The sequence below is a fragment of the Plecotus auritus genome, assembly GCF_963455305.1.
Source record: "Plecotus auritus genome assembly, chromosome: 2".
Taxonomy (NCBI): domain Eukaryota; kingdom Metazoa; phylum Chordata; class Mammalia; order Chiroptera; family Vespertilionidae; genus Plecotus; species Plecotus auritus.
This window is the reverse complement of record NC_137771.1, coordinates 13,189,542-13,204,748: the sequence shown is the minus strand read 5'-3', so window position 1 is coordinate 13,204,748 and position 15,207 is coordinate 13,189,542. Positions and strand designations below refer to the sequence as shown.

Below are 15,207 nucleotides of genomic sequence, written 5' to 3'. Positions count from 1 at the left end.
CCTGGCGCTCCCCGGCCCCCCCACGCCTCAGGGGAGACGCCCGGGGCGCTGTCCCGGGCGCTGTCCCTGGTCCTGGAGCTCGCCCGCCCCTTGCCCTGCAGTTCCTGTGATGGCCATTGGAGGTCGCCCGGGACCGCGGCGGACTCCCAGGCCCGGTTAGAACGTTTTTTAAAGAGCATTCCTTTTCCTGTAATGACCTACCTACACACCTAATTTCAAAAACCAAAAGATATCCTGCCCTAAGAGAGTAAAAGCCCTCACCCTGGCTGGTGTGGTTCAGTGATTAGAGCGTTGCCTCGCAGACCAAAGGGTTGCAGGTTTGATTCCCGGTCAAGGGCATATACCTTGGTTGCAGGTTCGATCCCCAGCCCCAGTTGGGGTGCATGGAGAAGATAACCAGTTGATGTGTCTCTCTCACATTGATGTTTCTCTCTCTCTCTCTCTTGCCCTCACTTCCACTCTCTCTAAAAATCAATGGGAAAAAATATCCTCCGGTGAGGATTAACAACAACAACAAAAAGTAAAAGCCCTCTTTTCCATAGATACTCTAGCATGATCACACCCCAGGACCTAATAAAGTAATCAAGCACTTCGCATATAAAAGGCAAAAACGCTAAGTGTTCTTCCCACCTTCCGTCTGGTCGCTATGATGCACACTGACCACCAGGGGGCAGACACTCAATGCAGGAGCTGCTGTGACAGGCACAGAGAAACGGCACTGCAGAGCTGATGCCCAGAAAGCAACACTCGGCTTCCCCCAAGTGGGACATAGGCCATGCCACCACCCCGGAGTGACACCCCACCAAATCATAGTCGATGCTACTGAGACCCCATGGTGCAAAATGAAGCCCATAGCCCAGCCCAGCCCCGAAACAGTCGCTATGGGTGCTGGGTAATGACATCACATAGCAACGCCCAGCTTCCTCTCCCTAGCGACTAGCCTCCTTGGAGTTTCTTCAGCCCAGGAACACAGGTGGAAACATTTTACACTTTAACCAGATGTCTGTGAAGCGTTTTCCTGTGCCTCATCTCATTTGATCCTCACAGAAGTCCTGGAGCAGGTAGATAGGAGACTCGGTGGAATCCTATTTTCTTTTCATTAGCCAGGAAATGGAGATTTAGAAAGCTTGGAAACTTGACCCAACTGAAAAGAAGTAAGAAATGGTGGACCTTGAAAATGACTTCAGGTTTTCTCACTGCACAGAATATAGTCAAACGCTGCTGCAGTTAAATATTTTACCCTTTGTTCACCAATCGCACACGTGTGTTTCCATTTGTCATTGTCGATCGTGAATTTGGTTGACGCTTCTATTATAGAGAAAGGGCGAATAGCGATACTAAAAGATTTCTTCTAATTAATTTCCTTTCATTGTGTACGAATTTGTGCACCAGGCCACTAGTACATATATAAACCAATTAGGTTCTAGAATGGGATCAATGGGCTTTTTGCCCACATGAATATCTGGGGGGGGGGATATTTGATGCATGGCAAGTCTTCCTTGGGTGGAACCATTCCCAGCTTAGCTTTCCTAGCCCCCACCCACTGAATGATAGTGGGGATCCCCAGTAATTGCCAAGGACAAAAACCATCCTCATGTATTTTCTTAATGCCCTCTAGGGAGCAGTGACACCCCCATTGAGAATGACTGTCAAGGTGGGGGACCTTGGCTGGGTGAAGAGGGGTTCACAGAATCCTGGACTGGCTGAATGGGAGGGTGGCACCTTAAGGAATTGTCAGGGCATCCCATCCCCCATCTTACAGATGGACCAACAGAGGCCCAAAGTGGGAAGAGTCTGTGCTAGAAAACACAATGAGTGACAAGCAGAGCTGGGGCCACACCCAGGTCTCCTGCCCCCTGGTACAAGGCTCAGTAAGCCTAGTTGCACTGGGTAGAGCTTTGGGCATCAAGCATTCTCCCTTCCAGCTCAGCCTACATGCCCCTGAAAATTGGCGGGGGGGGGGGGGGGGGGCGGGGCTGCCCTTAGCAGGGGGTAGCAGAAGAAGGCTGGCTGGACTCCAGCCTACAATGTGTGAGAAGGGCCCTGGCTTCCCCTCTCATTGGGGTGCAGTAATTGCACAACTCTCAACCCCCAAAGAGCCATCCTCTCTCCTACCTTTATTTCTTCCCAATAGTTATCTGGCCACTGTGTGTGTGTGTGTGTGTGTGTGTGTGTGTGTGTGTGCGCGCGTGCGCACAGTGTGTCTGTATATTGCATGTGAGCATAATGTGATCTAAGGGCGTGTAGGCCTGTGACTTCTGTGAATGAATCTGTTGTCATTGGTGTGTGTTCACATGTGTGTACAAACACAGCCAAGTAAGGAGGTGAACACACACTGGTTTTGGAACGTATGGGTGTGAGCTTGATTTGACTTTTGCATGTGTATGTGCATGTGGGATTGCAGTGTAAGGACTGACGTTCGTGCGGGCATTTCTGCGTGAATTTGATCTGCTATGACCTCTGTGGGCATGAGTTAGATGTCTCTGTGCACAATACAAGGGCCCGTGCATGTGCGTCGGTGAAGTTCCTGTGCAGGTGTGCACAGATCCTCCCAGACTCCACGCCTTGTTTATCCTCTGTCACGAGAGCCTGAGCAGTGTCAGGTGCATAGTGGGTGCTCACCAGGCGTTCGTTGAACGGTTGAGGAAGGAAGAGACATGCCCTTTTGTGTCTGTGTTCCCAAAAGCGCTTTGCTCTCAGGGACCTTTGGAGGCACATGGTCCCTATGGTGACCAGAGCACGTCCTTAGGGGTGTCGGCCTTAGTGGAGGCATTTATTCGGACCATTTTGTCCAGGCCAAATTGTCCTGGTCCCTGAAGGGGACACTTTGAATAGGCAGGTGTCTCAGGAACCCATTGAATAAAGTAGGAGTCTTAGAGCCAGGACAGGGGATGGCTGGGTTGTTAACCTCACTGGAAGGTTGCTGGGGAAATGGTGTGAGCCAGGCTACGCCCACTTCTCCCTCCCTCCCCAGGGCCTGGGGACCCCACCCCCCTAGACTCTTTCTCCGGGAGCTCAGGGTTTACAGCATGTGATTGGGTGGGTGTGCCTTGGCTACAAAGACCATGGCTAAGGGTAATGATACTTTGATAATGGATAGTGGATAATGGAATCCTCCAAAGGCAAATGCATGTTTCCATTATTTTGTCTCAACCCAGCAAGGTGAGAGTGGGTGTTTATCAGATGAGCAAACTGAGGTGCGGGGAGGAAAACTGATTATTGCAGAGCCACACAGGAGGCTGCTGGCCAGGCAGCCGAGACAAATACCCTGAATGGGAATGACTGGGACAGGGGAGGTTACTGGGGACCCTGGTAAGAATTGACCCCAGCAGTCCCCCCTGGAGCCCAGGCTGAGATCTTCCCAGGAATCTGCGCTTCGCTCACATTCCCTGCTGTGGGTTGGGAAGTGGGAGCTGGAGGCAGGTGGGTGGGACTCCCCGAGCTGAACCCAGGGTGAACTTGGAAAGAGAGCTCTGCAGCACTGCATCCTGTACCCTCCCTTCCTTCTGCACCGAGTCTGGCACCTGTGAGACTCAGGTGCAAACCTAGGAGGTCCAGAAGAGGAGGCCGCCTTCTAGAAGGAGGGCAGCCTGGCTCTGGTTTCTAGGTGAGAGGCTGCAGGGAAAGGAAGAAGGGAGTTCTATCCCATCCCAAAGATGGCAATGACCTCCTGGTGCCAGCGGGCAAGCACGGGCTCTGCGCTGACTCCTGGTCACAGATGGAGGTCGGCTTTCGGGGGGCTATTAACTCATGTGTTTGAGATCACAGAGCTAGGAAGTGTCAAAGCCTTGTCCATGGCCTCGGTGAGTGTGTGTCTGCCTTGTAGGTTGTTCCATATGTCCACACCTAGATCTGCCCCATTCCTTCCAACGGCTAGATGGCATTGCATGGTGTAAATTGATCTTAATTTATTTGTCTGACTCCCTCTGGATGGCCATTAGTTTGTTTTGGAATTCTTACTATAAATCTTTGCTAACTACAGAAATCGTGATTTCATATAGTTTAGCCCAATACAGAGGATGCTACAGCAAGTGCTTTCTTTAATAAGCACATGCTATTCGAATACTGTTCTCAGTGCTTTATAAGTATTCATTTATAGTCAACCCTCGGCAAAACCCTTTGAAGTAAGTACTGTTATCTTCATCATCAACCCCGTTTTGCAGATGAAGAAACTGAGGCACAGAAAGATTTAAGTGACTTGCCCGAAGGCACCCAGCTGACAAGCAGGAGAGCTGGGATTTAAACAGGGTGAGTGTAAATTTCACAAGCATGAGGACATAAACTTGTGCTTCTCTGTCCCTTGTCCTTGGCCATTTATCTTCAGGCTCACATGCCCTGAAGTAGAGGCTAAATTCTTGGAAGTGACCTTGCAGGTTAAGAAGGTGCTTTTCAATTATGCTGTTGCCTGAGGGACCAGGAGCTGGCCAGGGGGTGTCGGGTGCTTTCCTGGCTAAGGGAACGTGACCTCCACCCCACCCCACCCCCCACTCTTGCCAGTGAGGCAGCTGCAGCTGGTCAGAACCCAAGAGGCGGGAGCCCACACTGGGCTCTTTGTCTTTGGTGGGAACCTTGTGGCCCCCACGGCCCTTCTCAAGGGCCCACTGTCCCAACACCAGCAGGACCTCCCAGGGGCCAGGCCCGGCTGGGAAACTTGGCACATTGGAGGCCCTTGGCCAGCCTGCCAAGTGGACATGCAGAGCCCACTTATGAATCATTCCTACTGAAAAGACAGACTCGAGACAGAGGGCCATGTCCTAGGGGGTGCAGCAGCCTGGATGTGGCTGGAGTCCTGGGTCCCAGCCCTGGCACTGTGCACACCCCCAAAGCCCAGGCCTAGCTTCTGGTCCTCCCTCCCTCCAGCTCTCTGCCCTCTTTCCCCACTGCCACCACTCAGGAAGGAGAGACTTCCTCCCTTCTCAGGCCAACCTCAGTGCCATATTGGATTGCCCTGTGAGGAGTGGGCATCCTTCACTGCCCTGGGGACGTCCCTCCACCCAGGAATCTGCCCTGGTTCCGGAGCACCCTGCCAAGAGAGAGCCAGACCCTCCGCTGAGAACCAAACCCAGCGGGTAGTTCTAAGGGCAAGGAAATCAGGCCTGCCCTGCTGAGCGTCTGAACGCTGCAAGGGGCTCTTGAGGGCTCCTCTGCCCTCCAGAGTGGCAGAGAAGATGCTGGGGGTGGACCCCCCAAGAGAGCAGTGATTGCTGTGATCTGGGGTCTTCATCTGCTGTACCACCTCCCCCTGCCTGGGTGAGGAAACGGTGGAGCCTGTACCCAGACCAGGGAAGATGGCGGGTGCTTTCCTGGCAGGCCGAACAGTTCCTGAAAGGCTTTTGAAGAATCCCTCTCACCCTGTCATCATATCCCTGGTCGTCCGTCCTTCCATGTCCCCCCACTGCATCTGCTCCCTGTAGTCCTTTTAACCAGAAAACCCCATGGGAAACCTGAAAGCTCGGGGGGCTTCCCTGGGTGCAGGGGGGTGGGGAATAATCCCCCCTTCTTTGGGGCGCAGAGTGGGCATCTGGAAGGGGGAAGTGAGCCCTGGGGGGCAGGGCCAGTGTCCCCTGTCACCTGAGACATTTTTACTTGGGGCAGGAGAGGCAGCTTCCTGTTGGGTGGGCTGAACTGAGCCCTGGGTGAGTTGGGGGCAGAAGAGGGGCTCCGAGTGTTTGTTGAGTGAATACGTGACCAGCTGTAGGACTCAGCCGGCAGGAACCCAGGCTGGATGAATTTTCAAGAGGAGGGCGGGGCATCTCCATTCCTGCCCCTTTGCGCCTCCTCCTCACCAGGGAGAGGGGGGTGAGAGTGAGCAATAGAAGCGCTATTGGAGACTCTGTTCCTTCTTGTGGATGTTTTTTTTTTTTTCTTTCAAGTTTTACATATTCGTTTCTTTTTTAACACTTTATATTTTATTTTTTCCTTTTTCTGGGGTGACACTGGTCCGTTCCTTCTTTCACGCTCTCGTTTGCCTGAGCAGAGCTTCTAACGTAGTGTGGGACTCTTTGCAGCTGCTATTTATTAAGCATTATTGCATTAATTCGTTCCATTACCACAAGGGCGGTGGGGGTGGGGGAGGAGATTAGTCCCATTTTACAGACGAGAAATTTGAGGAACGTACAGGGAGGGTACAGACCTGCCCACATTGCGACCATTGACCCTGGATTCCAAGTTCTTGACCCGACCAGCTTGCTCTGCACGGAAGGCATGGCTCCAGCGGGGGATGGAAGAAGGAGGGTCTGCAGCCCAGTGCGCCCCCCGGTCTGGGGGTGAAGGGTGGGTCTCGTCTAACCCCCCTCCCTCCTTCTCCGCCGCCCGCCCCCCCACCCACAGGTCCCAGCTGGGAAAGTCCAGAGAAGCCCCCGCCCCCGGCCGGAGGGCGGCGTGAACAAGCGGCCCTTTCTGCGCGGCTGCCCGCGGCAGCTGGACCGCAGCCCGCGGAGGCGCGGACAATCCCAGGGCCTGTGGCCGGGGGCGGGGCGGCCCGAGTTGCCAAGGTGACCCGGGCGGGCGCGGGGAAGTCGGCTCCGGCTCAGCTCCGGCCAGATGGGCGGGTGGCTGCGGGGGCACCATGAGCTGCCGGAAGCGCAGCTTCACCTTCGGGGCCTACGGAGGGTAGGTGCGTCGGGCGGGGGTGCGCGCGTGGGCACGTGCGCGCGGGCTGCCCGTCCGGCTTGGGTTCGGGTGCCCCTGTACCTGGTTGTGATTGTGAATGTGTGCTGGTGGAGAGGTGAGCGGCGTGCTGTCAGTGCGGCGGGCAGTGCTGCTGTGCGTTCCTGCGTGTTGCGGTTGGATGTCCATGGGCACGCGTGGGGTCGGAACTTTCTGTGTTTGTGTCCCAAGTTCATGACGGCTCTTAGGCATGAGACTGGTGTGTGGACAGGAGGCTGGGCCTGTGTGTGCACTCCTGGCTGCATGTATAGGGGGGTGGGCGGGGGCAGGTCAGGGAGGCCCTGCAGGGGCCCCCACTTGGTCTCTGAATCAGCTGGGCCCTTGCACTGAGGCTTTGGAAGAAGGGAACCTAGAAGCCATTAGCAGGCCCCCGCCCACCCCACCCCTGGGCCCTTGGGCTGCCCCTATATCATGCCCCCGTCACTCAGGGACCCCCTCCTCCCAGGGCTATTGGCTGCCGGGGCCTGGAGACCTGGGTGGAGGTAGAGTGGTGGCTGTACATCTTGGGGTCACCATCCTTCTTGACCTCAAGTGCCCACCTCAGAGGGGTGTAGAGGCATGCCGGGGGGTTCTGGCCTCAGGCAGAGATTTGGTAAATGGGAAGGGAGATGGGTAGGCAGACTGGGGCCAGAGCCCCTTCCCTGGCTGGACAAAGTTGCATAACCGTCACCAGGCCCTGCCTCCCTGCAGTTAGAGGGACACACACCTTTGGGGTGTGGAGCAGTTGGGGCTCACGCATGTCACGCTGCTGGTGCAGACTAGGAGCTGTGAGCAGTGTGTGCAACGTGCCTGCCCTCTCTGGACACCCAGCCTCCGCGGTGCCTTCTCTGTCCCGGGCCTGGTAAGCCATCAGGTGAGGAGAGGAGCCTGGGTTGAGCGCTGAGGTTCTGCTCAGCGGACTCAGAGAGGCAGGACAGGGAGCGGGGCTGGGCTCTGATGTGTGACCCCGGGCAAGTCCTGGCTTCTCTGGCCTCACTTTCCCAGTCTGCAGAGTCCACCTCAGCTGACCCCTGGGAGACCCCGGTCCTGTCGCCCCAGATGGTGCCCCCTCGCTGGCAGAGTCTGGCTTGGTGCCCCTTTGCCGTTCTCCTCTGGGTTCTGGGCAGGAAGCAAGAGTTGTTTGTTGTCCCAACAGCTGCTGAGCCCCTAGGCCCCCCACTGGGCAGGAGGGTGGAGCCCTCTCCAGCCCTCCCAACCCCAAGGTGCCCTCAGAGGTGGGTCGGGGGAGAATCTACCCACTCTCTCTGAAGGGGGACCTGGAGGGGTTGGGGGGATAATGCCTGGGGGTACCGCTGAACTCTGGGAGCTTGAGGACTTCCTCTGGCTCTGCTTTGGGGGCAGGGTGTGTGTGTGTTGGGGTCGGGTAGGAGAGGAAGCTCCTGTGGACCTCCTGCTCCCACATTCCCCGGCTGTTGTCCCCTGGTGGCTGTGCGCGAGCTCCAGCTCCAAGATCAGGGCAGGCTGGGGGAAGTGTGTGGGGGGGATTCTTCCTAACCCCCACGTGTTTAGTCCCGTCTGGAAACACTGTGAGCTGGCCTCAGCCACACCCCACGTCTTGGCTCTGATCCCAAATGCTGTGGTCACTGTTCCTCTTCACCTGCTCCCGGACCTCCCATGCTGACTCCACCCCTCTGCCACCCCATAGCCTGGCCCCGGGCCCCTGCTCCCTACCCTCGTGTCCCCAATCCTGCCTCTTTCCTTACTCCTTTACCCCACACCGTCCCATGTCCCTCATCTGGCATTGGGGCTCCAGTAGCCTATGGGGGACAGTGACATTGCGTTGAGCACCTCCTCCGGCCTCCTCTGGGTGGGGGGTGAGTGGGGTTGGCCTGACATGCTGGGCAAGTCCGGGTAAGAAGGGGCTGTTCCCTCACTTGTTGCCCCTCTTGCTGTGTTTCAGGGTGGACAAGTCCTTCACCCCTCGCCGGAGTGTGTGGTAAGTGCTGGGGCGAGCTGCTGGGCTGGGCAGTCTTGAACTATTCATTACCACCCCCTATAATGCCAGGCCAGACCCCACCAACCTCTGGACACTCTCTCCAGGCGATGGGGCGGACCGACCCTCTTACCAGCTCTGCCCCCACGTATTGTCCCCCCACGGTTCCTTCTAGAGCTCTCTGCCGTGGAGTCAGGCAAATCAGGTTACATGTCAGCTCTGCCACTGCCTGTGTGACCCTCAGCACTCCACTAACCTCTCTGCAGCTCAGCGCTCTCACCTGTGCAGTGGAGATAGGAATGAATGCCTGGGTAACAGTGGAAGTTGTAAAAACAAAACCAAACGGCCCGGCATACTGGAGGCCCTCGCTGAAAGGCTGTCCTTCCTTTCTCTTCTCCATTCCTTCTGACCTCGTGGTGGCTCCCGGCTGGGCTGGGGGTGCCCTTAGCCTCTTTGCTGACCCCCAAGCCCTCTAGTTCCACTTCATGCACAGCCCTCAGAACCCTCTCCTCCAGCCCGTTTCCTAAGCGTGAGCTGCCCTCTCTTTGGAGGAGGAGGGCAGAAGGCGATTGTGCCTGCAGCTTCCCCAACCTTGAGAGCAGTGGGTGGAGGTGCAGCCTCACCTCGGGGTTCACAGCACCCCCGGCGCTGCCTGGCTTCCCTGACACCAGCACCACATGGGCCCAGCTGGCTGCTTCTGCTGCCACCTCAGCTCCATTAGGAGAGCCCCCGAGGGCTCTGGCTCCTGCTTCCTGCCCCTGCTGAGGGCTTCCCAGGGTCCCCAGGCCCTGCAGTGCCCCCAGCTGCTGGGCGACTCCTATTTGGCATTATTGCCCCCAGGAAGCCCTCTCTGGGGTACCCAGGCTGAGCTCCAGGGTCTGCCCTTTTATTTTCCTTTGATGCTCTCTGTGTAACCTGGGGCCCGTCACTCTCCCTCTCTGGGCTTAGATCCTGCTGCTGTGCCCAGTCACTTAGAGCCTCTACTCTGTGCAAGACTCTGTGCTAAGCCCAGAGCAGAGGTAGGGTGGAGGTGAGGAAGATGCCGTCTTTTCCTCAAGGAGTTCAGTAACAGTATCCCCACAACGGCCATTTGTCAAGCACCTGCTGTGACCGGGTACTGCCAGGTGCTTGAACTACATCACCTCACAGAATCTTTCCCACATCCCTGAGTTAGGGACTATTATCTCTCATTACAGATGAAAACTGTGATGCACAGAGGGGGGAATTGACTTCCCCAAGTTCACACAGCTAGTCAGTGGCAGAGCTGGGGTTTAAATCTCGATCTTTTAGACTCTGCAGAGCCCAGAGTCTCACCTGCTCTGTCCCAGGGCCTCCAGGCCACAGAGCGGGTCTGAGTGAAGGATGCCCTTGGGGAAGACTTAAAGATGGAGGGTGACCCAGAGAGTCCACTTGAGGGAGCCCTGAATGAAGAGTCAGAGATAAGGGCCCAGAACTGATAGTAACTAATCTGCTCTATGATGTTGGGTAAGTCTCTTTTCCTCTCTGTGCCTCAGTTGACACCTATAACGTAAGATTCTGAAATGAGGATTTGCCCGTGATCCACAACCTCCTTGCTGGAGTTGCTGTCCAAGGTGCTAACACCTAGATCCTCCCTTCCCCCCCTCCACCCCCACTTCTGGAAGCCCCCACCCTGTGCCTGGCACATAATTAGTGTAAAATGGGGTCATGTTGACCATTAATTATGATTCCTGGCATTCAAGGCCTGTCTCCACCTCCTTTTCCAGCCTGGGACTCCTGTCTCCCTTCCCTGCGTTTCTCATCAATGGGAACATGGCCCCTAGGAGCACGGCCTCTGTGCTTTTGCTCACGTTCTCCCCTCCCCTTGCTATGCCCTCCCTTTCCATTTTCACTAGTCTTCGCCTCCAGCCCACCTTTGTCACTGTCGAGTGTTTTCTTTCCTGATCCCTCACCCTCTCTTTCTCTCCTTAGAACACCTCTCCTCCTGCTTGTCATGCCTGTAGAGCGCACACTAGGCTCTTTCCTGGGGTAGTGGGAAGGCATGGCTTTCAGAGTCAGATGGACATAGATTTGAAGCTGCCTCTGCCACATATCAGTGATGTGATCTTGGGCAGTTCATTTCCCCTCTCTGAGCCACTTGGTGCTCAGTACGTGCTTGCTGAATTGGATCTTCCAGGGAGCTGACCTCAGCTGAGTTGAATGTGTCTATATTATACTGCAGTGCAGGGCAAGCTCTAAGGTCCTTGGAAGCGGAAGTTACTTTTAAAAAAATATATATATATATTTTATTGATTTCAGAGAGGAAGGGAGAGGGAGAGAGAGAGAGAAATATCAATGATGATAGAGAATCATTGATTGGCTGTCCCCTCCTGGGGATCGACCCCGCAACCCAGGCATGTGCCCTCGATCGGAATTGAACCTGGGACCCTTCAGTCCACAGGCTGACGCCCTATCCACTGAGCCAAACCGGCTAGGGCAGCAGAAGTTACTTTTGACTTAGGCCCACTTTCCAGCTCTAGTTCCATACAAGTTAGGCTGTGCTCTCCTGATCTTTCTATTCTTTCTATCGGTCTTGCCCAGCTATCCAAACCCAGCAAATGCTTAATGAATGTTTGTGGAATTGAATCGAATGTGTCCAGAGAGTGGAACAGGTAAAACTTTGTCAAGTAAGCTGGAAAGGCTTCCTGGAGGGGGTGTAGTTTTCCCAACTCCTTTAAAAAAGGGATTAAGAGATTGGGGCTTGCATCAGGGGAGCAGTGAGGGCTGGTAGAGGCCAGATGTGATCATGACTGGATTCCCCCACCCCCTGCACCTCGTCAGCAGGTTATTTGCAGTGGAAGAGCTTAGAACAAGTGTGCAGATGTCAGAGGGATGAGGCATGCGGCCCAGTGTGAGGATTAGGAGCCAGTGGGACAGTGGGTAACTCCGGTTCTGCAGCTGTAATGGGGGCTGGACCTGTTTTTTCTTTTTTATTGAATTTATTGTGGCGACATTAAGTAATAAGGGGGCTGGACATGGAAGGTGGATTCGAATGGTGGGGAGAGGAAGGAGTGATCCTCGGGTGGGGGAATGGCTGGGTGCAGTTGTTCAGGGAAGGGGGTTCTGGAAGAGAAGAGTCAACTTTGACTGTAAAGCTGGGAGCCTCGGAGGAGGAGGCGGGACCCAGCAAGGATCAAGTGCCCACAGTGTGACGGGCATTTTACTACGGTCGTCTCATTCAGTCGTGATGGCAGTCCTGCAAGTTGGCTTAGTGTCCCCATTTCAGAGGCCAAGAACCAAAACTGAGGATGGCGAAGGAAGGCTCTGGCCCAAAGTCACAGAGCTGGTGAGGGCTGGATGTGAATCCAGATTTTTCTCTTGCCAAGGAAGGGACCTGGCCAGGGATGAGGAAGCCACAGAAATGAGGGAAGTCCTGGTTCAGGGGTAAGGAGAGGGAGATGGCCCGCAATACCGCCAGAACACTCGTCACTGCCCAGCCCCAGGTGCCCCACTGGGAGGGCCCATCTGGTCACTGAGATATCCCCCCTTGACAGTGATGGTCCCAGTTGCTCCCCATATGAAGCGTTTCCTGGGTCCCACGTTCTGGGCTGAGCACTTCATCTGAATTATTTTATTCCGTCTTTAAGCAGCTTCTTCCCCATTTTATAGATGAGGAAACGGAGGCTCAGGGAGGGACCTGTCTGGCGCAGCGATGCACAGTCTGTGAGTGGCACGGCGGTCAGCCTGAGGCCAGACCTTTAGCCCTTGCTCTCCTGCACGCTGCCTGTGATGAGTGTGGGGCTTGGGTGGGCAGCTCCTGTCCTCAGGTGGCTTCTCCCTGTAATGACTGAGCCGGAGGCCCTGGGGGTCTGTGTGCCACTGCAGGAAGCACGAGGCTGGCCTCATTAGTGGCTCTGAAATGCCAGGCAGGCACAGCCCGCTGGGCCTCCTCATCTATTATGCATCTGGTAGGCAGGCCCCTGGCGGGTAGCTGGCAGAGCACAGGATGAGGGAGCTAGCAGCTGCTTCCTGAGCCCACACCTGCCACCATACCTCTGGGCAGGGATCCCCCAAGGCAAATGCCAAGGCATCTGCTTGGTCCAGCTGGGGCAAGGGGGTTCCTTTGGGGACAGAGGCATGGATGCTGGTCCCTACCTCATTAGCCTGCCTGTTCCAGTGGCCACTTCTAAGAAATTCTGGGACCTTGATTGAGCTGGGGGTCATTTGGGACTAGGGTGGGAAGAGGTGGGCTAAAATAGAATCTTAAGTGCATAGCTTCCTATCTGTACAGCACCTCAGAGTGATAGAGTCACCGTCATTAATACATCATTCATTCATTCAGCCACAAGTCATTACTGAGCACCTGCTGTATGCCACCCTGCAAGTTCAGTGGGAAATGAGGCAGGCCCAGCCCCTATCTCCAGAGAGCTTGGTTTGGCCAGTGCTTCACAGCTTTTTTTTTTTTTTAAATATATTTTATTGATTTTTTACAGAGAGGAAGGGAGAGGGACAGAGAATTAGAAACATCGATGAGAGAGAAACATCGATCAGCTGCCTCCTGCACACCCCCTACTGGGGATGTGCCCGCAACCAAGGTACATGCCCTTGACCGGAATCGAACCTGGGCCCCTTCAGTCCACAGGCCGACGCTCTATCCACTGAGCCACACCGGTTAGGGCTGCTTCACAGCTTTGAGCCTCAATTTCCTCATCTACAAAATGGGGAGTAAAGAACATGGCCTATAAATAGGCAAGAAAACCAATTGTGTGGTTGTGCTGAATTGTGAAGCAAGGGCACCCACTAAGGAGAGCTGACCCGCACCTAGAGCCTACGGGGTGCTGGGCTGTGTCCCAAAGCCCTTGCATGTGTGGATGGACTTAACCCTCACAGCTTCCTCATGAGGCAGGTGCTGTTATTACCCCTGGTTGAGAGCTGAGGAAACTGAGGCGTGGAGGGGTTACAGAGCCTGTGTAAGGTCTCTTGGCAAGGCTGAGATTTGAATCTAAGCGATTGGCTCCCATTTGCACATTACCCTAAGCTACAGGGATGGAGGCTGACAGAGGCAGTCATAGAAGGCCTTTTGAGGAGGTAGCGTTTGAACCCAAACGTGAAGAAGGGGAGGCGTCGGCCATGGGAAGAGTTAGCAGGAGCCAGGGGGCCGTCCTGGCAGAGGGGGGACAGTAGGTGCAATGGCCCTGAGGCAGGAACAAGCTTCGTTTGTCTGGGAGCAGGGAGGAGGCCAGTGTGGCTGGAGGGATGAGGGAGAGTGAGGGCAGGGTGGGTTTGGAGAGAGCGGAGGGGCCAGATTGATCAGGGTCTTGCAGGCAGTATAGGAGTTTGGATGTAATGTCAGTGACTGACGCACAGAACCACTGAATCTTAGACTTCTGGCTTTGTAAATATTAGAAGCAGAACATGTGGGTCTCCTAGAATCTTTGGAGATGGAAGAGACCTTTGAAGTACCCTCCTATGGCCTCCCGCTTAGCAAGGAACCCCTCCTTTGGTTCATGACCCCTTTGAATGTTGGAAGAAGCCTTTGGGGTCTCCTGAGAAATAGGCAGCTTTATGTTCAGCGGCTTCTTGAACCTCTTGAAACCCACCATCCCTGGTTGAGACCATCATGACCGCTTCGCAGCTCCTTGACCAGCCCTTCCTTTGCTTAAAAGTAGCCGGTTCCATTGTCGGGCAGCTCAGATGGACATCAGAAGTTCTTCCTGACTCAGAATTAGCTGCCTGAGCATACATGCACCCCCTGGTCTCCCATCCCCCACGCTGGCTCTTCGGTGAGATAAGGCTGGGGATTCCATGTATCTCCCCAAGTCTGCTCTTTCTGGTCTGATCCGTCACTGGTCCTGGCCTGCCCTCCTTTTCATTCTCTAGTCAGCTCAGCCCTGGCCGGCCTTGAAGCCCCTTTATTCGTCTCTCTCTCTCTTCCTGTGGGGCCAGGAGATGCCCACTTCAGGGGAAGGGCACATCCTGGGAGAGGCCCCAGACCAGAGAGATCCCGTCTTCCACGAAAACGCCCCTCTAGCTTAAGGAGTCGGGAAGATCCCCTCCAGGTGGATTTTGGTCCTGGGACTGCCATAACTTTCCCGTGTGATCATGGGAAGTGAGTCCCCAGCTCTGGGCAGTTTCCCCAGGCCCGTTGTTGGCACAATGAAGAGGCATAGAAGGTCCTTGGGGTCTCTTGCGGCTCTCCCAGCCTGGTGGCCCTGCTTGCCTCTACATCCCGGCGGTGCTCAGGCATAGAAAGATCTGGGTTCTGTTCCGGGCGGACCTGACTTCAAATACCAGCTTCGACTTTTCGGACTTTCTGTCGGTCCAGTGGCGTGTAACTGTGGGGTAACTGCTCTGGGTATTGGTCTCTGCACCTGCAGAATGCAGACACTAAAAGCACCAGCCTCGTAGGTCGTTGTGGGGATCCAATGAGGTAATTTGTGCCAAGGGCTGAAACCAGGGTCCAGCACAGAGCGATGCCGGGAACGCAGTTATAGCGAATCGTCTTATGTGCTGGGCCCTGTGAAGGGGGTGGACTCTGCCCTCTGGAAGCTCACCACCTGCCTGGAGGTGAGACCTGCTTACCTGGGAGCATGCTTGCTGTCCTTGGGCACTGACCTTGACACTGGCCTGGAGAACACCGGCCATGC

General features: G+C 55.3%; 1 protein-coding gene across 18 annotated transcripts in view; it reads left to right on the top strand.

The window, feature by feature from the left end:
- RAP1GAP (RAP1 GTPase activating protein) overlaps positions 1 to 15,207 on the top strand; it is a 68,094-nt gene that overhangs the window by 12,862 nt on the left and 40,025 nt on the right. For 8 of the 18 annotated variants that reach the window (XR_013959963.1, XR_013959964.1, XR_013959965.1 and 5 more), the window contains exons 1-2: positions 6,566 to 6,612; positions 8,570 to 8,605. The exons of 3 other annotated variants lie outside the window; for them this stretch is intronic. Coding sequence is in view for 6 of the 15 variants with exons in the window: in XM_080656884.1 (XP_080513010.1) it covers positions 6,569 to 6,612; positions 8,570 to 8,605 (80 nt within the window). In the remaining 9 variants the exon portion in view is untranslated. Of the gene's footprint in view, positions 1 to 6,548; positions 6,613 to 7,456; positions 7,523 to 8,569; positions 8,606 to 15,207 lie in introns of those variants that run through there. 7 more of the 18 variants (XR_013959958.1, XR_013959959.1, XR_013959960.1 and 4 more) reach the window with 3 other exon arrangements.